At 50.2% G+C, this 23,432-nt stretch overlaps 2 protein-coding genes across 3 annotated transcripts in view; one reads left to right on the top strand and one right to left on the bottom strand.

The window, feature by feature from the left end:
- SETX (senataxin) overlaps positions 1-5,763 on the top strand; it is a 54,636-nt gene extending 48,873 nt beyond the window's left edge. Inside the window, exons 24-26 of one of the 2 annotated variants that reach the window (XR_010026318.1) lie at positions 1,604-1,691; positions 3,930-4,954; positions 5,283-5,763. Coding sequence is in view for 1 of the 2 variants with exons in the window: in XM_063144812.1 (XP_063000882.1) it covers positions 1,604-1,691; positions 3,930-4,655 (814 nt within the window). In the remaining variant the exon portion in view is untranslated. Of the gene's footprint in view, positions 1-1,603; positions 1,692-3,929 lie in introns of both variants that reach the window. The other variant, XM_063144812.1, reaches the window with a different exon arrangement.
- Positions 5,764-10,994: 5,231 nt separating this feature from the next.
- Positions 10,995-23,432, bottom strand: part of NTNG2 (netrin G2) — an 80,460-nt gene continuing 68,022 nt past the window's right edge. Inside the window, exons 5-7 of the mRNA XM_063145003.1 lie at positions 14,171-14,338; positions 12,903-13,040; positions 10,995-12,356 (exon numbers count right to left, since the gene is read on the bottom strand). Of these exons, the coding sequence (XP_063001073.1) occupies positions 12,133-12,356; positions 12,903-13,040; positions 14,171-14,338 (530 nt within the window). The 3' untranslated portion in view covers positions 10,995-12,132. The remainder of the gene's footprint in view (positions 12,357-12,902; positions 13,041-14,170; positions 14,339-23,432) is intronic.

Raw genomic sequence — 23,432 nt, 5'->3', positions numbered from 1 at the left:
GCCCTCCCGAATTCTGGGCAGTTCCGCCTCTCCTGCCTTCTTCGAAGCCTCGAATGGTTCCTATAATGGTTCTGTAAACCGCCCAGAGAGCTCTGGCTATGGGGGCGGTATATAAGTGTAAGAAATAAAATAAATAAGAAATAAGAGGGGCACGCGTGAGAGGTTCAAGCCCTGGTTGCTCCAGACAGCTGTTGCTCATTGCGTTCCTTGCATGCTCCTCAGATGTGCCCCCAGCCCCGATCTGTTAGCCATAGGGCAGGCCTGGTTGGGCAGGCTTCCTTTTCCTTTGTAAATAAGTTTTCTGTGCGTGTTTTGTTTCTTTTGAGAAGGAGGAGAAAAGGTCACAGTTGCGCTAACGGGGCATTTCTGTTTTGCAAGTCACCTCTGAAATGAATAAAATATTCAGGCGCCGTTTTGAAATATTAAAGAGAGCGTTTTCACATGAATCACAACAAATAGTATTCATCCGCTAACGGGTCGTGCCCAGGAGAACAGCTCAAGGTCTTGACACGTGAAATGAAACTGATTTCCCCACCTCTCCCTCCCTCCCCCCCTCCCCACTGCCCCCCTTTCCACCTGTGGGGCTGTACTGGAAGCTGAGCAGAGAGCAGCTGAAAGGCAGTTGCAAGACTAGAATACAGACGTAGAAGAATGATCCCCTGCGTGTCCTTTTCTCCAAGCAACGTGCAGCAAAGGCAGCATTTGTGGGACAATAGAATGCAGTTTTCATTAAAATCCTCAATAACTAGGCATTTCGACCCAATTTGAAAATACGTAGCTACAACAATAAAGCGTTAAGGGTGCGGTCCTATGCATGTTTAGAGAGAGAGAAGTCGTACAGCTCCCAACGTTCTCCAGCCAGCTATGTAGGCAGACCCTGCATTTTTCCCTCTAAGAGGCCAGCAGGATGGAGCACAGGGGAACCTCCAGGATGTTCTGAAGCTATAGGGCCACCACCGAAAAGGCCCCGCTCCTTCCCTTACCCGTTTTTGAGTTGTCATCAAAGAAATTGGGATCCATTATCTCTCCATTCCATTATCTCTCTCCCCCCCCCCCCCCCGGTATTTCATCCCTGCGTCCAACAGCCAGCATTCTGTGACTTCTGAGCATTGGGGGTTTCTCTCCCGACACGTTTAAGTTCTTTTTTTCATCCCAGACATGTTTTGTACTGCTAAAAACCTTGCTGTTCTCTGGAGCCTGCGGACATATCCCTGTCGTCCGGGATTGAATCATAGAATCGCAGAGGCCATCAAAGTATCCCTGGCAGATCTGTCCAGCTGCCACTTGAAGGCCTCTAGGGTGGGAGAGCCCACCGCCTCCCTAGGTCATTGGCTCCATTGTCGTACTGCTCTAACAGTCAGGAAGTTTTTCCTGACGTCCAGCTGGAATCTGGCTTCCTGTCACTTGAGGCCGTCATTCCGTGTCCTGCACTCTGGGAAGATCGAGAAGAGATCCTGTAAAATCGGGGTGAATAAATAAAATGTAAGTCGTACTTGGCTTTTAGATCATCATAGCAAATAGCAACTGGAAGAGGATGTTTCGTCTGCTTCCATCCACCCTGAGGCAACCCAGGCTAGTGATGTGTGTGTTTTTCCTCTTCCAGGTTTCTGAGAAGTCTCCAGCGTCTGAATGTCACAATTACACGAGCCAAATATAGCCTCTTTATCCTCGGAAAGCTGAAAACGCTAATGGTACGTGAAAGGAGGAGTAGATGCATTTGTGGAGGTGTGAGGCCTGCCTCTGTATTAGCCTTTCTAGCTAAAAATGGAACTTGGAGAGCCGGTGGAGGTGCCCTGAACAGTAGGTTGAGGTTCCCGCAAAGATATTTCGGTTCACACACAAACATGCCCCACATGAAGCTTGTGCAAGTCACGGTTCTTTAGCTAGGTTTTGGGGGTTTTAGGAGTCTGGAAAGGCCTAATCCTTGGAGCTGCGTGATGCCACCCATTCACAATTAACCAGGTTGCTCGGGAATCCTGGCTTATCGTTCTGTGCCCCCGTGGCTGTCGTGTTTCTCAGAACACTCCTGCTTTCAATGGAAGGCAAATGACGAGGCTTGCGAAGTAATCTACAAAGCTTTGATTAAGCAACCAACGTCTCTTCTACCTGAAGAGAGTCTAACCTCTTGGAAACGTCCCCCTAGGCAAAACGAAGCAAACCAAGCAAGACAATTGTCCATTCAAGAAGAATAGGAAGCCACTTCTCAAACGCCCTGTAACTTCAGAGAGCCTGGTGCGGAGGCAGGTTCTGGCGTAATCGAACAGACTTTCTCACGCCTTCCTTCCGCCCTTTGCATTTCAGCTTCCGGCGGACCCTAGCATCAGCTAGCTTGTCGAGATGCTCTCCTCTGGAAGAAGGCTCACTTCCCACCGAGTGTGTAGGATTTGGCCTTGAGGAGATAAGCTCTGGAGAGGGCTGACTCCCAGCGGGGGCATCGGCCGTGAGAGCTTCCTCCCCTGCTGGTACAGGCTGGCTGGTGTCTGGCGCCGCCACCTCTAGGTCCGAATCGGATTCTGATTGATTACCTGAAACATCTCCCAAAACGGGCAGTAGGGTTACACGTGACAGTGGCCAGGGTCGTATTGGTGTCACTCTGCCATCCAGGCACTGCAGTTGTTTCACCACTAGAGGGCATCCCGTCCCAATGAATCATTGCGCAATGGCCGCTGCCCTGGTCATTGCGGTGTGCGGAAGGGATGTTGGGGCCTTCCTCCTGGGCGGTGGCAGAGTTGTTAAGCCTGCTGTTCTTAAATGGAACTTTCCCCCCCTGTCTGTAGTTGGGATACCGCAGCGAGGACGGAAGGGTCATTCCAGCCTACAAATGGGCATGTTGGAAGGCCCTCTGCTCAAGCGGCTGAAAGCTCGTAATGTGAGGCACGTCTGGTGCCCATTATTATTATTGTTATTTATTTATTTATTTAGAATATTTATATACCGCTCCTCATTGAAAATTTCGGAGCGGTGTACAAGATAAAAAGAAAATAAAAACAGAATAAAACACTTAAAACAGATCTTAAAAGAAGCAAATGCAGTGACTCCTGGCTGGACATGAAGGAAAGGCTTCCTGGAATAATGATGTTTTGAGGAGGCGCCGAAAGGAGTACAAAGTTGGCGCCTGCCGGACCTCCAGAGGCAGGGAATGCCACAGGAGGGGGGCCACCACGCTGAAGGCTCTTCCCCTGGTGGATTCCAATCAGAGGATGGATCTAGGTGGGACCACCAGGAGCAGACCCCCGTATGACCTCAGTGACCGGGCAGGTCGGTAGGGGAGAAGGCGCTCTCTCTCTCAGGCATCCTGGTCCCAAGTTGTTTAGGGCTTTGTACACAAGTACCAGAACTTTCAACCTGGCCCGGTAGCGAATAGGCAGCCAGTGCAGTTCCCCTAGCAGAGGAGTTACATGCTGGAAAGCGGTAGCTCCGGACAACAGCCGAGCTGCAGCGTTCTGCACTAGCTCCAGCTTCCAGAGCAGCTTCAAGGGCAGCCCCACATAGAGCGCTAAAGTATTATTAGTGGTAATACTTCCAGTGATTTGCTCCAGCCTTACAGCAGGGGTGGGAGGCTTGCAGCCCCCGGGCTAATTTCAAAAGCCCTTCGCCTGCGACCAGTTCAGAGCTCCAGCCAGAGCGACGTGTCCCTTTCGTGGCAGCCAGCTGCATGGGGAAGAATGAGAAAAGGGGTGGCCCACCCACTTTTGACTGAGCCCTGAGGAAATGTGATCCCCGGCCGAAGCAAGGCTAGCCAGCCTGCCTTCGAGAGACCGGGGGCCTGGATGTGCCGCACCAGCCTCTGCGTAGAGGCGTTAGGTTAAATTTTAATATACTGTTCATTAATTGATTCAACTTGCTTTGGAAACCAGCGCTGTAAATCAAGTGCCCGCCCGCCCCCTTCCAGCTGCAACTCCTGTCCTAATAGTTTTTGTCCTTCGTAGGAAAACAAAGATTGGAACGAGTTGATTCAGGACGCTCAGAAAAGAGGGAACATCATCCAGACGTCTAGCAACAGCTATAAAAACTGTGCCACGAAAATCCTGAAGTCCAGGCCGCTCCCCCGGCCTGGAGTTGAGGCGGCGGAGAGAGACGCCCGTGGGCACGCGGGAGCGGTCAGGGTTGAGCGGAACAAAGCCCCCAGCCGAGATCTCCAGCGCCCCTTGGCTGGCGCGGGCGTCCCCACCCCGGGCAGCAGTGCAGCACGGCCTTCCCCTGGCCCCGAGGAGCCCTCGTCCCGAAAGCTGCCCCCCTTCCCTACGCAGGCGAAGCCCGTCCGAGAGAGACTGCAGGACCCCCGGCTCGCCAGGAGGGCAGAGTCGGCCGTGACCACCAGCGGGTCCAAGGAGGCTCACCTCTCTGCCTCAAGCGGCCCGCCAGGCCCCGACGTCCCTCCAGCTCAAAGGAGTCAGAGCCAGGCTCCGCGGCAACTGCCCGCTACGGTGGAAACATCGTGCAGCCCTGCCTCAAACCTACTTCCACAGGGTGTGCCGCTCCCAGCCAGACTCCACTACGCCCAAGTCCAGGACTGGCGAGTTTCTGATGGGGACCGCCGGAGCCCCCCAGTGCGGGGCAATCAGGACTACCACTCCTGGCGCAGAAGGGCCTCGGAGGAGCCGCTGGAGAGCCAAAGTCCCATTAAGGGCAAGCGGCGGCGGACCACCTACTAGCCCACGGTCTTGAGTTCTCTCCCCACCCCCCTCGGCCACATATATGCAAGACCCCTTTTTTTATCGTGCCTGGGTGTGTTATTTCGGCAAGGTCCGCTCTGCCTGGAAGAGAACGCCCCCAAGTGATTTTTATACCAGAGTTAGGCAGAGCCGCTCCTTCCGTAACGGTCGCCTTTGCTCGGAAGAAATCACACGCTGTAAATGTCAGAAGCGATGTATATTTGTATAGCATAAAGGGGAATTTATTTTTAGAGCTGGAACGGGTGCGACGCCAGACACAGCTGAAACAACTTGCCCAGGTAAGTGTCCGACACGTGGCCTCATACACACGGAAGCGTGCTCAGCACAACGAGGTCCGGTCCGGTCGGATGTCAAGTTCAGCGCTGGCCCTGGGTGACCTCGTACACGCTGCCGTCGCGGCTGTTTTGGCCCAAAGGTTTAAGCCGGCAAGCGTGGTATTGTTTATTTCTTCGGTCCTTTTTGATACTGGGGAAATACATAAAGTCTGTCTTTAAATAAGAATTAAAAAAGGCCAGCACAAAACGTAATCCGTAAGTCTCTCTCACGTTGCAACAGGGAACTTACGTGCATTTTACGGAAATGCCTTTTTCGTTTGCTTCATTTCAGGCTTCCACGGGCGCCTTGCGGAAAACTTTGGAGTGACGGCAAGGCGCTCGGCAGAAAGTGCACTGTGCCGAGTCCTTGTACTCTATAAAGCAGCTTTTTCCCTTTGTAGATGTGCAGATTTCTGCAAACTTAACAAAAAATGGGTTGCTTCTTGAGTTGGACCTGCTGTTCCCCTCTGCCACCCGTATGCCAGCCTTGATCAAATCCGGTTTCCCATAGTTGCCCCCTGCCCGCCCTGCTCCTAGTCTGACACCCAGCAATCTGGCAGGAGAAACGTGAATGAAATAGCGAGTTCCTCCGTTTGGAATACAAGACAAAGGATTGTACAGCCAGGTGTTAGAATCGTACATATTTTGGTAAATATTTTGGTCTTCCACTTCTGTGTAAAAACCTGAATGTAAATAAGTTAACGCACATTAACATTTTTTTTAACGGGGGGAAAAACCCCTCAAACAAACAAATACAAGTTGTTTTCACAATATGTTTTGGTGTTTCTGAATTGTCGGGTGGGGAGAAACCGTGCTTACTCAATAGTGAGCGGTTCTTTTTAACATTTGCCCAGCATTCTCACATCCAGCTTGTGAAGTAGTCGTGGCGTGCGCGCTGTCGTTAGGTTTGCACATAACGGCAACGTATCTTTTGCGTTCTGACTTACGATGTATGAATGTGGCTGTGATAACCACGAAAAACCCAGAAAGAGAACCCATGTTTTGCTGTTGGGTGGTGATCTCTGGGTTGTTTAAAACATGGGTGGTATTTATGAGCAAACCCAGAAGCACCGGTTGTTTTACCAGGCTATGGAGGTGTCGGGTAACAGCAGTCAATACCACCAGCCATTGTTCATGCCAATACTGTAGCCTCACAAAGGCATTTGGGATACAGGGAGAGAAGGAAGGAAGAAAAGAAACCATGGTTTCTTCATTCATGTGGCTGACAAACCCTGGATAGAGCAACAAACCATGGTTTATATAAACCATGGGCAAACCACTTCGCCCGTCAGGAATTTTCAAAGTTCTTAACCTCTTTTCTGCTTCATAATGAGGATATATATATACATGGAGTGGGCTTTGAATTCTGAGAGTGTTTCTCATCTGTACAGTACTTAAATATGATTGTAACGAAGAAATTCTCCCACTAGATACTCACTCTTTAAAAGGTTGGAGGATTAATTCTGCTGCTAATAGTAGTGGTATGCTAGTAATTTCTGCAAAGGGGCAAACCGTGATCATGATTGTGAAAGGACCCCCTTTAAAAAGATCTCTGTTGCTTTTCGGCGTCTCGGTGCGTGGGGCTATGATTTGTTCCGTCCTGAAATCAGAACCTATTCAACTTGCGCTGTAATTTGAATAATAGGATGGCTGAGCTCCCCAAATCATGGGTGGGCGTGTAGTCTGCCTGTTCAAGAGCGACCCAAGCTTCTGATGCATCCCAGAATAGCTGTCGCTGTGTAGCACCTCGAACAGCACTTTTAAGACCGATGCCATTTTATAATGAATTACAGGGTTGCGAGAGGATGTTCTTTGCTGTGCTGTAGTGTTCAACGCTGAAGTGCCAGAGGCTCATCATGACAATCCTCATAGCCGCACCCACCCACCCACCCATCCAAGGAGAGGCCAAAATTGCAGGCAGCTGTGTTGATCCCGATCAAGAAACCAGTTCCAATAGCAGACCTTTTCTAACAACCGGCCATGGGCCGTCCTGGATGGCTTGTTACCCACAGCAACAAGCCACCCTGGCTGGGTTCGCACAGCACAACAGGCCGTGCTGCCAAAGATAATTATGCAAGACACACACCCCAGCATGCATTTGGCACACGGCCGTGTGTGCGTGCGTGAGAAACACACCGTCGTGACTTATTTCCTCTCTGTGGCCGTGCGGACTGGGCCAGAGAGTGTCCATCGCCCATTCAAGGCTGAGCCACCACAAAACTTTGCAACGGGATAGCTGGCAACTCTATGATGCTTCTGAGAAAATTTATTCTCTTGTGGGGATTGCATCTAAAGTCAGAGGGGGCAGGATTCCGAGGGTTGGTGGCAGATAAAGCCTGTGCTCCCTCTGAGCTCCGCCTCGGCTACACCACTGCGCCTTTACTCTTCCCTCAGCCTTTCGACAGTTCTAGGAGGCAAAAACGTCATACAAACGTTGAGCCAAAAGCTCCAGATGTCCGCATTTACCCCATCACCTCCGCACTGCTGGCCCGTTTGGGCAACAGGTGGAACGTTCCAAAGAGATTCCCTTCTCCCACTAATTTACATGGGGCACTAATGGTGCAGAGGAACCTTTTAAGAGGACAGTAGCAGTATGTGTGTGTGTGTGTCCGTCCATCGCCAGCTGTAGTGTCGCCTTCCCCAGTTGTGTTGACCGACGTGACTGGAGGGTGCTAAGTAAGGAAAGGTGAGAACAGTCCTTTTTAAATTGGATTTTGGGGCTTGGATGGGCTGCTATTCTGTATTTCAGCGATCGCTCCCTTTGGAATGACGGTGATTATCACAGCAGGCACAGAGAGAAGGAGAAATGACAGTAATCGAAACCTTCAATTGGATAAACTATAATTGTGGGTGGTTTTTTAAAAAATACAATTTTAACAGCGTTTTGCTGCTGTGCCAGTTCTTCGCTAGAGGAAAGTCCTCTTACTCAGTTCACAGATAACGCAGAACATCAGTTGATTTCTCATATCCCAGTTATTTGGCTCTTAATGGCTTTCAGCTAAATATGTAAACTGACCCACATTGCATTTTGAGATGAGAAGGATTCTCTGGAGAAGGGCTTGAGGTTAAATGTACCACCCTCTGTCAATAAGTTGATTTAAATTCAGTGTATTTCTTTTTTATTTATTTACTTTTCTTTTTTATTCTTTTGGTTGATTTTGTTTTGGAACATCGGTAAAATTATTAAATAAGTTATTTAAAATGCGAACTGAACACATTTAGCCTCCTCTCCACCTTATCGGTGGCTTCCGTTTCATCCCTTTCTGCTGAGTTTCCAGGGCCGAAAAAAAATTAGAGGCTCCCCCCCTCCCTGTCGAAATCTGTCTCTCATCCATCATTTTGTCATTGAGACATTGCTTTGGGATCTCCTCTTTCGGATTTTCTAGTAGAAATGGGTGAGACTTTCATTTGGTTCCTTTTTTGGGTAACAGAATTTGCACTTTTCTTCATGAATCGGACGGAAAGAATGCGGGATTTATTTTGAATGCGTGTGGACGGAAGTGGAACTGACAGTTTTGTCTCTCCAGGTAGACGTCTTTGACTAGGTAGCTCTTAAAAGCCTGGGCTTGAATCCCCGTGTATTCAGCCATATTTATTGGGCTGGATTAAAGTTACCCAACCTCCTTCCCCCCCCCCCCCAAGTTTTCTCGTTTTGAACAGCTAAGTGGCTAAACAGGTAAACATCATGACTCTCCCCATATTAGGAAGAGCTGTGTCTATTGAATTTGGCCGTTGGAAATGGGTGGAATTTTTGTTCGGTTTCTTTTTGATGAGAAAACCCTCAAATCCCTTCCTAAATGGGATGGAAAAGAACATGAGATTTTAAGGGGGGGAACATTGTGGGTGAAAGCAAAACAAGTTCATCCACCCATACTCCTGTGTTTTGTTTTGTTTTAAAAATCCTTTTTTATTTACAGTCTTATTTCTCCCTTATCTTTGGTATTAATGAAAGTTGATTAATTTGGAATATGGTGTTTGCAGCCTTCTTGGCTTCCCACACTTCCTGATCTGTAAACACCCCGTGGACGGATGATACATTTATAGTGGATAAGGTGATCAATTTCAGAGGCAGTGTATCTATGTACACCAGTTTCTGGGGAACCTGGGCGGGAGGGTGCTGTTGCACTCATGTTCAGCTTATGGGCTTGCTGTGGGCAACTGGTGGGCCGCTGTGTGAACAGAACGCTGGACTAAATGGACCCTTGGTCTGATCCAGCTGGGCTCTTTCTGTGTTCTTATGAGTTACCTTATGACAACTTCCCCTTGAGTTTAATTGAACAGCAGGAAGCTAAAGATCGCCAGAGAAATGGTGCACAATGAAACAGGACACACACACACCTCTCCACTACCTCTATAAGTAAGATGGGTACAAGTGCCCCATCCATGCAAATTTCTCCCCAATTTCCTTCTCCTTTGACTTTGTTTTCAAAAGCCATTTCTTTCCTGTCGAATTCAATGAGAACGGTTGAGCGGGGGTGGGTGGGTGGGTAAGGATTTTGGGGCACAGCACTATACTCCCAGGTTAAGTCGGTCAGCTGTCTCGCGGAATGGGGGGACCGGTTCAAAGTGTGGCTTTCCCATCCCTGTGAGCATTGCAAAGAGAGAAGGGGGGGAAGGCTCCTGCACATTGCGGAACCAATTGCCGCTTCCATCATCCTAGGTGTGAGCTTCCCTTGCTGACTTTGCTAATGCACTGTGTTTTCACAGCCTTAGTCACAGCGGTGAGAGAGACCGACGGTGTGAAATGGACCTTCCGTTTGCTAGGTTCAACCACGGGCCTTCCGGCTGTTCCTGGCTCAGAGGCAGGAATCCTCTCCTTGCATATGTGGCTCTTACACCCCGAAGGGACCAGGCAAGGAGTTTCCAAAGTGCCTCTTAGCCCAGTGTTAAACCGTGTATGTTTTGGCAATGCCTTAGCGGCTGTTGACTCATCTTCTTTTCGCTTCGTTTTAAAGCAGTTTTGAGATGTTGTTGCCTTGAACCAGAACTCCAGTTTCTGTCTTGTGTCTACCGGGCCTGCTTGCAGGGCCTCCTTCCATTCTGAGAGGCGCTTTCCATTTCAGAGATGCCCTCAGGGGGGGGGGCACAGTGCAGTGGTGGGTGGGGCCAAAGGGGCGGGGCCAAATAGCCAAATGCCAGCATGTTGTAGCATAAGGCTCTTACCACCTACAATGAAGCTCTAGGAGACACATCTCAACCTTTTAGGATGGGGCACGAACTACCCCAAACCCAGGAAACCAAACAAGGGGTAGGGGACTGGGGACCCCCACCCTTGAGCGCCAGGGGACTGGGACTCCCCCCCCCCCCTCACAGAGTGGGCAGGGTAAGGGCATGGGGCTAAACCTTCCATTAGGAGTCTGGGCTTGAGATTGTGCCCTCCCGGGGTAAACAGTGGCTATGCGTGTTGTACCTGCAAAATCTGTCATTTGAAGGGGTACGTAAGAGTGGGCTCTTCAGCAGAACATTGCAAACTGGAGTTCTTCTGTAGCCAGCCAGCCAGCCAGCCATGTCTTTCCCAGGAAACTCTGTCTTCCCCACCTTGTCAGCCCAGATTCCATCCCTACTGAGCATGCTCAGTCCTCACTGGGTAGTCCTTAGGGTTCCTCCCTTAGGTTTTTTTTCCCTAAAGGATTGTTGTACGTTTGCAAACTCCGACATCCCACCAAACCATCCCTCCAACAGCAAACTCTGACGGCGAGTGCCGACAGAAACTGCGTCGCCGAGGAACAAGAGGGGAGGTTAACAGCATTCTTCGGGGCACCCTGAGGTTTGGAGAAGTGCGAAAAGAAAACCCAAAATGAAATCTGAGGAGACAACTCCTCCAAGAACCCAACGTATCCTGGAAGAGAGCACGGCTGGCGACCTGGAAGCATTCTTGCAAGGAGGAGAAGAATACTTTGCAAGGTTTTATTGGCAAATCTCACTGGTTTCTGAGTGTTGTGGGGGTCGCTTGCTCTTATGAGCGTCTCCCAGTGTTCTTCACCTCTGCCAAAACTCGAAACAAAGTCAGGCCGTTGCTGAAAAAGATTTAGCAGCCTCAGGGCAACGTGTATGAAAATAACCAGGAAAGCGTAACAGAAGTTTCATTTTCATAAAATAAAAGTAGCTATTTTAAAAGAAACCGATCTGTGAACTCTTAACAACACCCCCCCCCCCCACTCACTCCCCAACTGTTGTGTTTTGAGCTTTTGGTGCCAGAAACAAACCGATAATAATAATTAAAAACTGGAAGCTTAGCAGCAATTAATAAGTTCCTTTACTTGTAGTGGGATTATTACGCCATCACGCTTATGGTAAAATGTCTCTCTAGAGGCTGTGTGGTAGTTTTTCTTTTTCCTTTTTTCGCTTTAGAACATTTAGAATCCAAACAAAAATAATTCTCTACCCAGAAAAGTATTTAAACCGTAAACTCTACGGCGAAGCCTGGATAACACGGTTACACTTTGGCGGCGATACGAAGCGGTCTTGTCCAAGTCCCGGTCTCGAGTGCGAGAAAAGGAACAACTTGAAGACTTACAACCAAAGGATAAAAACGGTGGGGAAAGGGGGGGGGAGTACAAAAACTTAATAAATTCAGCAACTTGATTTGTAGGCAACGATATCACTTTTAGGCCTGGGCTGAAGCGGGCCGAGGGCAGCGTTCGCTTCGCGATTCCAGTCCCCGACTCACACGCCCTCTCGCTTCCGTAGCTGCCTGCCTCTGATAAGAGCGCTACTTCCAAAACAACAGACAAAAGGGAGAAAAAAACAGCCTAAGGAAAACAGCTGAGCAACTAAATGCTGGAGATTTGTGGCATATTATCATTACCGTCATTTTTTGGCAGACTCCCCCTGTGCAAAGTGGAAGGGCGTTGAGTCACCCCGTAAAAGATCAGAGGAAGCATCACGGGTCCTTTGCTTCCTCCCCAAGTCGTGGCAAGAGGCTTCCCCCCACACACACACTCCATCTCCAATGATGGAATACGTGCTGTCTCTGCTGCGACCCGGCACACATCCAGCCACGGTCCTCGGCGCCTCGAATCCCCACCTACCCCGCTCTTTCTGTAAGTTCGAGGGCAGAGGCTTTCGGAGGATGGAATGCCTCGTTCTCATCTTGCGGGTTCTCTCCTTCCCCCTCTCTCCCGCAACGTCTTCCCGGGTCCTCAGAGATTCAACAACCGTGGCAGCTGCAGGCCCAGAGCGCTGAGGAGGAAGGCCGAGGGGCTGAGGGACGTGCTGGTGGCCGAGTCGCACTCCGTGTTTTCCCCCTCGCATTTGGTTTGCTCGCAGAGGACGCCCTTGAAGCCGGGCGGGCAGAGGCACCGCTGGTTGGCGTAGCACGTGCCCCCGTTCTGGCAAAGCAGGAGTTCGTCGTCGCAGACGTTGGCTGTCGGGGTGGAACAAAAGAGGCGGCTGAGAGAATTGGATTCAACTGGGGCACAGCTGCTGCCAGCTTCAGGTTTTGGAGGCCCTTGGTCAAGATGGCCTCAAGAAGTCCCCTCCCTCAGGGAGTTCCACCTTCTCACCACCACTGTCGCCAGCTGCTCTTGCTTTCTCCTCCTCTTTCCCTTCATGGCTCCCGCTTGCTTGCTTGATTGACAAGCAGGGAGCCAGGAGGCCGCGGCATTTCCTGCTCCGCCTTCCTCCTCACTACCGCTGTTGTCTCAGCAAGAGGGAGAGGCCGATGGACGAGCAGGTTGCAATGATGAAGAGAAGGAGCAACTCCAGGGGGCTCTTGCCAGTTTGGCACATGCCAAACCTGGTTGAGCAAAAAGAGGTGGGACCAGAGGGTTCTATCCCTCTGCTCCACTCCATCCCAGGCACCTGTTACCTGGCCATTTTACCTGGAGGCACTTGGGACTTGCAGAGCGGGCGCTCCCCCGCAGAGATCGCCCTCTTGCTCCTTACCCATCCCAGCGGCAGCCCTACTTACGGAAGCAGCCCTGTCTCCAGTAGTAGCCGGGCAAGCAGTCATCACACTTTGGCCCTGTGACGCCGCCTTCTTTGCAGTCACAGTACCCGGTCTCGTTGCAGCGGTTGGCCAGCGAGCCGATTCGGTTGCAGTTACAATCTGTCCGAAACAAACGAGAAAACGCACAGCGCAGGTTAGGACGCGCGTGAGAGGCTGCTGCGGAGCAGGGCCAATGTCAAGGGGCGACACGGTGGGGCACCTCCCAAGGGCCCACATCTCAGCAGGGGGCCACTGACAAGCGTCCCCTGGAGTTGCTCCTTCACCGTTGCAACTTGCTTGTTTTCCCAAGGAGTTTTTTTGAAAGGGTTTTTATATAATAAAAAAAGTTTTTTTCAACAACAAAAATTGACAGTGTATTATTACAAGTGTCTTGTGGGGAAATGACAGTGTATGTTTTAAATTAAGTTTTTAATTGAGTATTCATTCAGTAGGAGCCAGAGTAGAGAGTTTTGTACAACTGCTAGAATAAGAAATTCTTTCATTATAGATATCTTAAATTTTTATTGTATTTGTATGGGTGTTGTTCTCGTTCTTTTTCTTTATACTAAATAATGGTTTTGCAATCTGTTTATTTTAGCTCTGGAATAAGGATTCTTTCGAATCCGAAACGTTGAGCTTTTTGCAACGTGAAATAATAAAACGTCCATTGCTCATTCGCACACAGCACCAGAGCGCGTCTCTTTTTTCTCCACTTTCCATTGGTGCTATATTCCCCCTCACCCAGCAACTTGCTTGTCCACCTGCCTCTCACTCTGGCCCGGACAATGGAGGTGGCAAGGAGGAGGAGGAGACACCGTGGCCTCCTGGCTCCCTGGTTCTCTGCCTGCCAAGCAAGCACATTGGAGCCATAGTGTGGAAGAGGTGGAGGAACAAGAGCAGCTGGTGACCAAGTGTGGCTGACTGAGGGAGGAGGGCATTATGGGGGCATTGGCGAGGACCCTCCAAAAACGAGCCAGCACAGAGTTCAGTTGCCGCTTCATCCTATCTAGACGTCTAGGCCAGTGTGCTCCAGATATATCCCAGCAGCCGATGCCACGACCCACTTGCTCACTGCTTCTGTGCCTTTCAAGCAGGCAAGTGGTGGCCTAGAATTGTTTCAGCACCATGGATAGCCCCTTTAGAGGTCTGGCTGGTTCTGACTGTAATTCAGAATAGATGCACAGCCCCACCGAAATTGGAGTCACCAGCCTCCACTGAACCAGGCCTCCTGCGGCGACTCGCTCACTCACCTACACATACATTCTCATCGTCCAGCTCCGCGGAGCTATTCCGGTAGTATCCCAGCCGACAGTGCTGACAGTGCTGCCCTCTAGTGTTGTGTTTGCAGCTGATGCAGGTCACCAGGTTCAGGAAGTCGATGAAGCTGCACCTGTTGGAGTGGCCGTAACATTCGCAATCTGAGGGAGAAAGTGGAAGGGGTGGGTGAGGCGTGTGTCTGGCTCTTTCCCCCCAGCGCTGGCAGGGCCCTAGGCCAGAACGAAGGACACTGTATCAGGAAGACAGAACTCATGAGCATAGCACGGCATGCTTTGGGTGCATGTGACCTCCCTCGCCTGAAAAATCTGAAAACTGACTGGATGGACGACTCTGATGTCACAGGGTTACTTGGTGCCAGTATTAGGCTTGAGCATCTTTTTGATTCTTGGTTTATTTTGGTTGACAAAATGTGTAGACTGCTTGTGGGGGGGGGGGGGACAAAAACCTCAAAACAACTTAGTAGCCATGCAATGCTGACTGGCTGTTGTTGGGGGAACGGAATGGCATCACCCAGAAGAGGAACTGGCTGGCATCTGGAACTCCATGCCGTGACATTTTGTTGCAGATTCCACTTCTGGTATTATTATTATTATTTGACTCCTCGCTCTTCTTTATTCCTCATATTGAGGCAGTAGCTAAATCCTGTCGTTTTTTTCCTGTATAATATTGCCAGGATTTGATCATTTTTGTCTGTCTCTTCTGCCAAGACTCTTGTTCATGCATTGGTTATTTCTCGGTTGGACTACTGCAACCTTCTTCTCACTGGCCTTCCTTCTTCTCACATCAGTTCGTTGGTTTCTGTTCACCACTCTGCTGCTAAGATCTTCTTGGCTCGCCGCTCTGACCATGTTACTCCACTTCTGAAATCTCTTCATTGGCTTCCAATTCACCTCAGAATCCAATATAAACTTCTCCTGTTGACCTACAAAGCTTTTCACAGTCTAGCTCCTTCCTTTCTTTCCTCTCTCATCTCACACTATTGCCCCGCTCGTGCTCTTCGCTCCTCTGATGCCATGTTTCTCACCTGCCCAAGGGTCTCCACTTCCCTTGCTCGGCTTCGTCCACTTTACTTCCGCTGCCCCTTACGCCTGGAACGCTCTTTCAGAACATTTGCGAACTACAAGTTCAATCGCAGTTTTTAAAGCTCAGCTAAAACCTTTTCTTTTTTCTAAAGCTTTTAGAACTTGATTTTGTTCTTACTTTTATACTGTTAGTTTTACTCTACCCTGTGCCTGTTTGGTGCATTCTCTTCCCCTTCTTATTGTCTTATTATGATTCTATTCGGATGTAAGCCTATGCGGCAGGGTTTTGCTATTTTATTGTTTTACTCTGTACAGCACCATGTACACTGATGGTGCTATATAAATAAATTATTATTATTATTATTATTATTATTATTATTATTATTATTATTATTATTATCTTGCAGTCCCCCACTCTCAGTCTGTGCATTGGGCTCTCGGTATGTTTTGCAAATTAGATCTGGCTAGAATATAGGCTGCTTTCTACATATTGCGTCTTATCCCAAAGGAAGCTCAAGTGTCTCTAAAGAAATAACGTTGCAATATTATAGAACTTCTCCCTAAACGTCCTCCAATCTGGTGTGCTCTAGATCTGTTGCACTACAATTCCCAGCATCCCCCAGCCGGTAGGTCATGCTCTCGTCTCACGGTGTAGCGAGAATGGCTAAAGTCATGCAAGCCTGCCGTTTTCCGAAAGAAAGCAGGAAGTGTCTTCCTCGGCGTGCAACTGAGCCATGCGAGGATTTCGCTTCGCACTTTTAGGACGCGCTTCACGCTGCCATGAATGGAGTGAAAGAGGTGTAATGAAGAACACACATAGAAAAAGGGAGCAGCCATGCAATGGCAGTGACAAAACAAGTAGTACAGTTGGGATCTCTGGGATTGGTTGCCCGCCCCCGCTCTGCACCAGTTTGCAGCTTCCCCAGAAGAATGTGTGCTCCCAAAGTATCCAGGTCCTTCCTTCTCATTCTGGAACAAAAAACCTGAGGACAGCAGCTGAAACGATAGCGTTGCCAACTTTTTTTCTCCTCCCTGCTCCTGTGCCTTTCAGTAGCAGCCTCGCCCACAGAAACGTAGCGGCCCTAACCTTGTCTGCCACTTCCCGTCACACCAGGAGAAGTTTCCCGTACTAAATGTCTGCATCTCAACCTATTCTTTAAAAAGCAAGGCCAGTAATAACAACCAAAAATTCACCAACGCCATTAAATAGTGATGCATTTCAGTGGCCAGTGAAGTCTTGCCTAAATTCGAGGACAAAGAGAGACACAGGTTCGTGTAAAAAGTATATGTTTATATAACATATACAGATGCAAACTTGGAAATCGTTTAAACAGAAATACGACACATCGCACCATAGCAAGGAAGGGTGTCACCAGGTGCTAACTAACTGTTGGTGGACCACTACAAGCCCTCTTCCCTGCCCGCTCTCCCTTCTTGGCATCCTTTATCTTTAAACTGGGTGTGGATCGGGCACCCCATCAAATTGAGGACCGACCATCCTCCAGCGAGGAAGACACAAGTCCACCCCACAACACATCCATCTGCTCAGTTAACCAAGGAGTCTCCATCACAGCAGGTTCTATTGTGGAATGCTTTTGAGAGGCGCACAAGTCTTCTTGCCGTTTCATGCCCCCATCCCAGGTTAAAAAGCCTACTGGACTGGCAGGTGAATCTTAGGTCACCGCTGGTTATGGGTCAGCATCCTCCACCTCAGCAGAGCGCGACAGGTTAGCTCGGGGCCTGCAGGGCGGGTTGCCTGGGACACGTTTCTCTGTCCTCCAACTGAAGGAAATAGCCAGGAGGCAGACGCCGCTGCCCCCTCCACGTCACCTAGCATCTGCCGCCTGAGGCAACCGCCTCATTGTGCTTCACGGAAGGGCCGGACCTGGATACAAGGTAATTAAAGTACAACGTCTCATCCTTTCATCGGAAGAGTAGCGAACAGACCTGTTTTCCACATGGGCTGGGATGGCACTTAGTTTGATGCAATGAAGCCTTCACGCAAACTTACACAGCTGCCTTGAGTCGGACGCGTTGTGCCCCATCTGAGTGGAGCTATGCCTGTTGCCCCCCCACCCGGGCACACACCCCTGCCCTGGTGCATCCCTGTAGCCCCCAGAGAGGGGGGTCTGTCCCCTCCATTCCAGTTTCTCGCAGCCTCCTCTTACCTTTGAATGTAGCTGCCAGCGGAAAGGAGCCGGATTTGAGTCGGATGAGTTTGGAGAGCCTGGGAGGAGCTTGGGAAGACGAAAAGACACCCGGCTTTTAACCCCTTCTTTTCCACTTCACACACAGGAGGCTGCAAGCCCCTATGCTACAGGGAAGCGGCTTTAGCGTTACACAAACGAAGCCACAAGCACCACACTGGTCCGGCCCAAATTCTGTTCCAATGCAGCAGAACTGACTGCTTACCTGCCGCTTGCGCGTTTTCTTCCTTCGCCTCCTCTCTCGATATTTGGAGTCTGAAAGTGCCATCGCTGCAGACGCAATGACCCTGTTCAGATGAGACGGTAAACCATGGTGGTTAAGCATTTTGAGCTAACCGTTATGGCTTAGCGTGTCGTGTGGACCGTTGCTAACCATGGTGGCTCCATAACCACGGTTTAAACATGCTCACTCACCATTTGCTGCAAAAGTGTTAGCAGCCTAACCATGGTTTAGTATGTCATCTGAACAGGCCCAGCGTGTTATGTGAGTCATTGCTAACCATGGTGGCTCCATAATCATGGTTTAATCACACTAACCACTTGCTGCAAAAGGGTGAACAGCCTAACCATGGCTTAGCGTGTCTTCTGAACAGGGTCAACGCCAGAATCAAAGCAGGCGTCACAGGTCAGCATGGTTGGGCACCTGTCGAGGGCCCGTACCCCATCAGGAGCGCACTGCCAAGACCTCCCCCTGGAGATGCTCCTCCTCTTCACCATGGCAACTTGCTCGTTCACCTGCCCCCTCGCTCTGGCCCAGGCAACAGCTGTGGGTAGGATGAGCAGCAGATGTCAGGAAACATAACCCATTTCTGCTGCCGACCTCAATCTCTCTGGGCTTGTGCGGCAGGACAACAAGGCCCCCTGACAGAGCAGAGCCAGCTCACCACACCTGGCAGTAAGGGAAGGAATGCAGAGGACCGTTTAAAGACAGAGAGCTTGCCCAGAGTCTAAAAATCACCTTCGGGCACCGGTTCACTTTGCTGAGCTGACTCTAGAGCCACAAGCAGCGGAGCTAGCAAGCAAACTAGACGTCGAAGCTAACTAGTTGCACCAGTCACACCTACGGCACGGCAATTACCTGGTTTCTTGGCATGTTTTTTGCCAGCACCGTGAGCCGGTTTGCTCTTTGGAGGGGCTGCATCGGAGAGAAGAAAGCAAGCGGGGAAAAACAACGCCAACGTTTAAGTAGGAACGGGGGGTGGGGGCGTTATTGGCCCTGCGTGGCAGGGGCATCTGTGCAGTGAGCGGTTGCAACCAAGAGAGGAGTTTTCTCAACACTGTTCCACTTTGCTGGGTGAAACAGGCTTTTCCCCAACAGGGTGCCCTCGAGACGTCAGAATACAGCTCCCATCGAGCCCAGTCAGCAAGGCCAAAGATCCCAACTAGGGTGACCCTATGGAAAGGAGGACAGGGCTCCTGTATCTTTCACAGTTGTATAGAAAAGGGGATTTCAGCAGGTGTCCTTTGTATGCATGCAGCACCTGGTGAAATTCCCTCTTCATCACAACAGTTAAAGTTGCAGGAGCCCTGCCCTCAGAGTGACCAGATACAAAAGAGGACCAGGGCTCCTGCAGCTTTAACTGTTGTGACGAAGAGGGAATTTCACCAGGTGCTGCATGCATACAAAGGACACCTGCTGAAATCCTCTTTTCTGTACAGCTGTGAAAGAGACAGGGTCACCCTAAACAGTGACCCTTTCCATTTTGTGCAGAAGAGGAAACTGCGGACCATGCAGGGAGCGAGGAGAGACAAACGGGCCGAATCCCACGCTTCTCTCCGCGCCCTGACCTCGTTTGCCTCCAGTCACCTCATGCAAACGCGCACCGCCCAGAAACGCTCTTTCCAATTACTGCGGCAATTATGTTTAGCGTCCTTTACTGCCAATTAGGCCCAGAAGAGGCCTGCTGAGGTCCATCAGTGGCAGGGCCACCGGCCAGGGAAGCTGCTGAAGAGCCGTGCCCCGGCTCCCCCCGCCGGAGCGCAGATGGGTGCCAAGGCAGAATTGCATCGCAATGTTCAGCACCACTGGAGTGCGTCGCATCACGGATTTGCTTGATGCTAACACGCTCGGAGTGGTGGCGGACGCCCACGAGGTAACGCAAACCTTTTCTCCAAGGATGTAAAGACATCGGAGAAATGTGAAACGGATTAGAATAAGATCGGACATATGGACTGGGTTCCCCCCACGCACACACTGGGGGGGGTGGATTTGCGCCAATGCACATGACCGGAATTTTATTCCGCATGTGCTAATTCACATGAACTAATGTGCACTTTATTTATTTATTGCATTTATATCCCGCCTTTTTTCTTCCAAGGAACCCAAGGTGGCGTACACAATAACCCTCCTCTCCATTTTATCCTCACAGCAACAACCCTGTGAGGTAGCTTGGGGTGAAACTATTTGGGGTTAGGGTTCAGCACCTAGCATTATGGCTGGTTCGATCTAAAGCCCAGAATGGATTCACAGCTTCACTGAAATCAGGGGCCACTTTGAGACTTTCCTGAGGCACAGCAGACTCGGAATGTGATCTGGAACAGTTTGAAACAGCACTGGCGACTTCCTGGAAAGGTATTCCTACCAGGTGGCTCGTGCTGCTGAAAACATCGCAAGCCTGACCTCTCTGGATCCCGTCCCGTTTTTTTCTCGGTCTGGCCTCTGAAGACTTCAGAGGGCTTGAGCCAACCGACAAGCCAAGGGGGTGAAATCTTGGCACCTGCTCCCTTCATCTGACGCTGCACAGGAACTGCAGAGCCATCAGCCATCACGGCTCGTGTCTTCCAGGTGCATCGACATCTACCTTTGGCCACTGAATGCATCCGCCCGGGGCCCTTGTCTTCTTTTCAACCTGCCTCCCAGATCAGAGGAAATTAAAGCAGCAGGCCGTCATGAGCTGGTTTTGATATCCCCCCAGCACCATACCGCTCTGGAACAGGTGGGCAGTCGAATGCCCTCTGAGCCAGGTGCATTGGGTCCGCAGGGGAGGGAAAGACAGCCCAGCTACCTGGGGGTTGTCATAGCAACCAGCCCTGCCAATCCTTGTCTCTGCGTTCTTTTTGATCATCCGATGATCACAGCTTGACAGCCCTTTGCTCAGGCACCTGCTGCCGGCCCCAAAGCTGGGATGTTAACAGTGCATAAAACGTGAGCTCCACACTCCCCCCCCCACCGCCCCTGCCACGGTGCTGGAAGGAGCGTCAGTCTGTCGTGCCCAACGGTCAAAAATTAGTCATGTCAGGCAACTCGTGAATGCAGCTCCCCAAAATGGAGCACCTTGCTCGATCCCGCTAGCCTCGAAGCGTTTGAAAAAGGGATCTGTCTTGAGCCGTTTGGCGGTCTCGGATGGAAAATCCAAATGGTGACGATTCTCCCTGCAGGGAACCCGGCCGGGGTTAATGGTGGCCGGGGTACAATCCATTGGGAAATTCTTCTGCATGAAGGTGCCACGCAGCACACAGCCTGACATTTTCCTGAGGTGTATTTGGAGCTGTTGAAAAAGGTCTTGTCGGACAGTTCTTATAATTTAAATAGAAATACAATTACATGGTGGAGGAGTCTGTGTCCAGGTGACCTGTGTGCTTAACTGTCCAGTCTGCTGTCCAGGTGACAATTGCTGATGGACAATTTCAGGGCTACTGCTCTCCCTTCTATTTCTGGACAGGACAGCCCTTGAAATAGAAGAGACAGTGGCGGCTGGAGGCTCCGATTTCGGTGAGGCTGTGAATCTGTTCCAGGTTTTAGTCAGAACCCGCTGGAATGCCAAAGGAGCTTTCAGAGGTGATGGACCTATTTTTGGGATCAGGTTCAGCACCTTGGGCAGCTCCTTTAGAGCCCTGGCTGGTTCGGACTAAAACCTGGAATGGATTCCCAGCTCCCCGAAAAGCAGAGTCACCAGTCTCCCCAGAGAAGGTGGCCCTCTGGCAGATCTCAAAATAGAAAACGGTGCTCTGTAAAAGGGGGCACGTGGCCACTTAAGTCTGTAAGCCGTTTGCTTTTGTCAGCACAGTGTAGATGTTCAGAGACTTGTAGTGTGAGAAATGGTTGATGAAGTTACTTCTAGCAGTCCTTAACCTCTACCTGCTTTGTGCTGGTGATGCTTTCTTTCTTTTTAAAATATGTCTGTCTGTCTGTCTGTCTGTCTGTCTGTCTGTCTGTCTGTCTGTCTGTCTCTCCGTCCCCCAGCTTTGCAGGTTGACAGCCAAGGCTGTACAACTTGGGAGAAGGGCAGCTTTTGGCACCCTGATCTGGTGAGCGCGTAACTGCCAAGGAGAAGAAAGGCGCTTTGAAGCATCAAAGGATCAACTCATTAGGTTTAACTGTGTCAACTCAGGGTGGCCTACTAGCCCAATTGCTCTCGCCCACTGATTGGCCTGTGGGAGGGGTGTGTTCCCAGAAGCCCCGGGCGAAATCGCTTCTAATTAAAGCACATTTATCCGGAGTTTGAGCTGCACTGTGGCCATGTTCCCGGCTTCCTCTTAGCTCCAAGCAAGGCTGGCGTCAATGGTAGGGGTGGCCGGGCGCTTGCCGGTGGCCCACACCCCAGCAGGGGCCCACTGGCAAGACTCCCCTGGAGTTGCTCCTCCTCTTCTTCATCGCAACCTGCTTGTTCACTTGCCTCTTGCTCTGACCCAGACAACAACAGTGGTGGGAAGGCAAAGCAGCAGATTGCAAGAGCTGCTTCCTCGCTGGCTTTGTGCCTGTCAAGCAAGCAAGTGGTAAAAGGGATTTCGACCCAGCATTAGAAGGAACTTCCTGATGTTACAAGCTGTTCAGCTGTGCAACAATCTGCCTTGGAAAGTGATGGACTCTCTATCCTTAGAGCTTATTAAGCAGAGGTTGGGTGGGCCGCCTATCAGGGACGCTGTAGCGTGCCTTTCCTATATTTGCAGAAATTGGATTAGATGATTTCCCAACTCGTATCATTCAAGCCACGCTGATCAGGAAGCAATAAAAGGAAGCTTTTAATTAAAGGCATGGTAGTCCTTAAAAGCTTCAGGTGCTTTGCCTCTTGATGCGATCGTATTTTAATGACCCTCCAGCTCACCACAAATCCAGTCTGAGAAAATGCAGGAAGACAATGCAGAAAAAAGCAGGACTACAACCATTTGGTAAAAAGGTTGGAAATTCTAGCAAACGGCTAGTGTGGAAGCAGATTAGGCCACACAGGCAGGTAGAAGATTTTTTGACTTCAACTCCCAGTATTCTTGACCATTGACTATGTTGGCTTCAGGAAGTTGAAACGCAAAACACCTGGAGCTATTAAATGGCATGTGTAAAAGCCATTTATAGCCTTACGCACCGTGAATTTTTGACTAATCTTTTAAACCTATCCAAGTTGGCGGGCAGCTTTTGACCATGAACCCTACAGCTTCGTTATGCGATGTGTGAAAAAGTCCTGGCTTTTATCTGTCCGAAATCTCCCACCATTTAGCTTCGTGAGAGGACCCCATCGGGTCCTAAACTTATGAAAAAGAGAGAGAAAAAAATGTCTCCCTCTCTACTCACTCCACACCATGCATCATTTTGTCCACCTCTATCCTGTCCCCCTTTCACTCGCCTCTTCTCCAAGCTAAACAATCCCAGCTATTGTGACCTTCCTTCACAGGGGAGTCGCTCCAATGCCTGGATCTTTTCAGTTGCCCTTTTGCAGCTCTGCCAGATCTGTTTTGAGGTGAGGCACCCAGAACTCTGTGCTTCAAAGGCGGTTGCTTCATAGATTTGTCTCAAGGCATTGGTGGGACGGCTGCGTGCTGAATTTTGAGTGGTTTCACATGGGAAGAGGTTTTGCCCCTTAAAGGTTGCCTGTAAAGACTTCAAATAAATAACGAATAAATAAATCCCATGGTCCATTTGAAACGGTTCGGAACAAGCCACGAATAAAGCACCCAGGTGTCCGATACCCTCATAAGAACACAAGAGCCGTGCTGGATCTGACCGAAGGACTATCTTGTCCAGCCTTTCATCTCCACAGTGGCAAACCAGATACAGCAATGAGAAACCCTCA

This window comes from Elgaria multicarinata, chromosome 19, assembly GCF_023053635.1.
Source record: "Elgaria multicarinata webbii isolate HBS135686 ecotype San Diego chromosome 19, rElgMul1.1.pri, whole genome shotgun sequence".
NCBI lineage: Eukaryota > Metazoa > Chordata > Lepidosauria > Squamata > Anguidae > Elgaria > Elgaria multicarinata.
The sequence above is the reverse complement of the archived record's forward strand: the minus strand, read 5'-3'. Positions and strand labels throughout refer to the sequence as shown.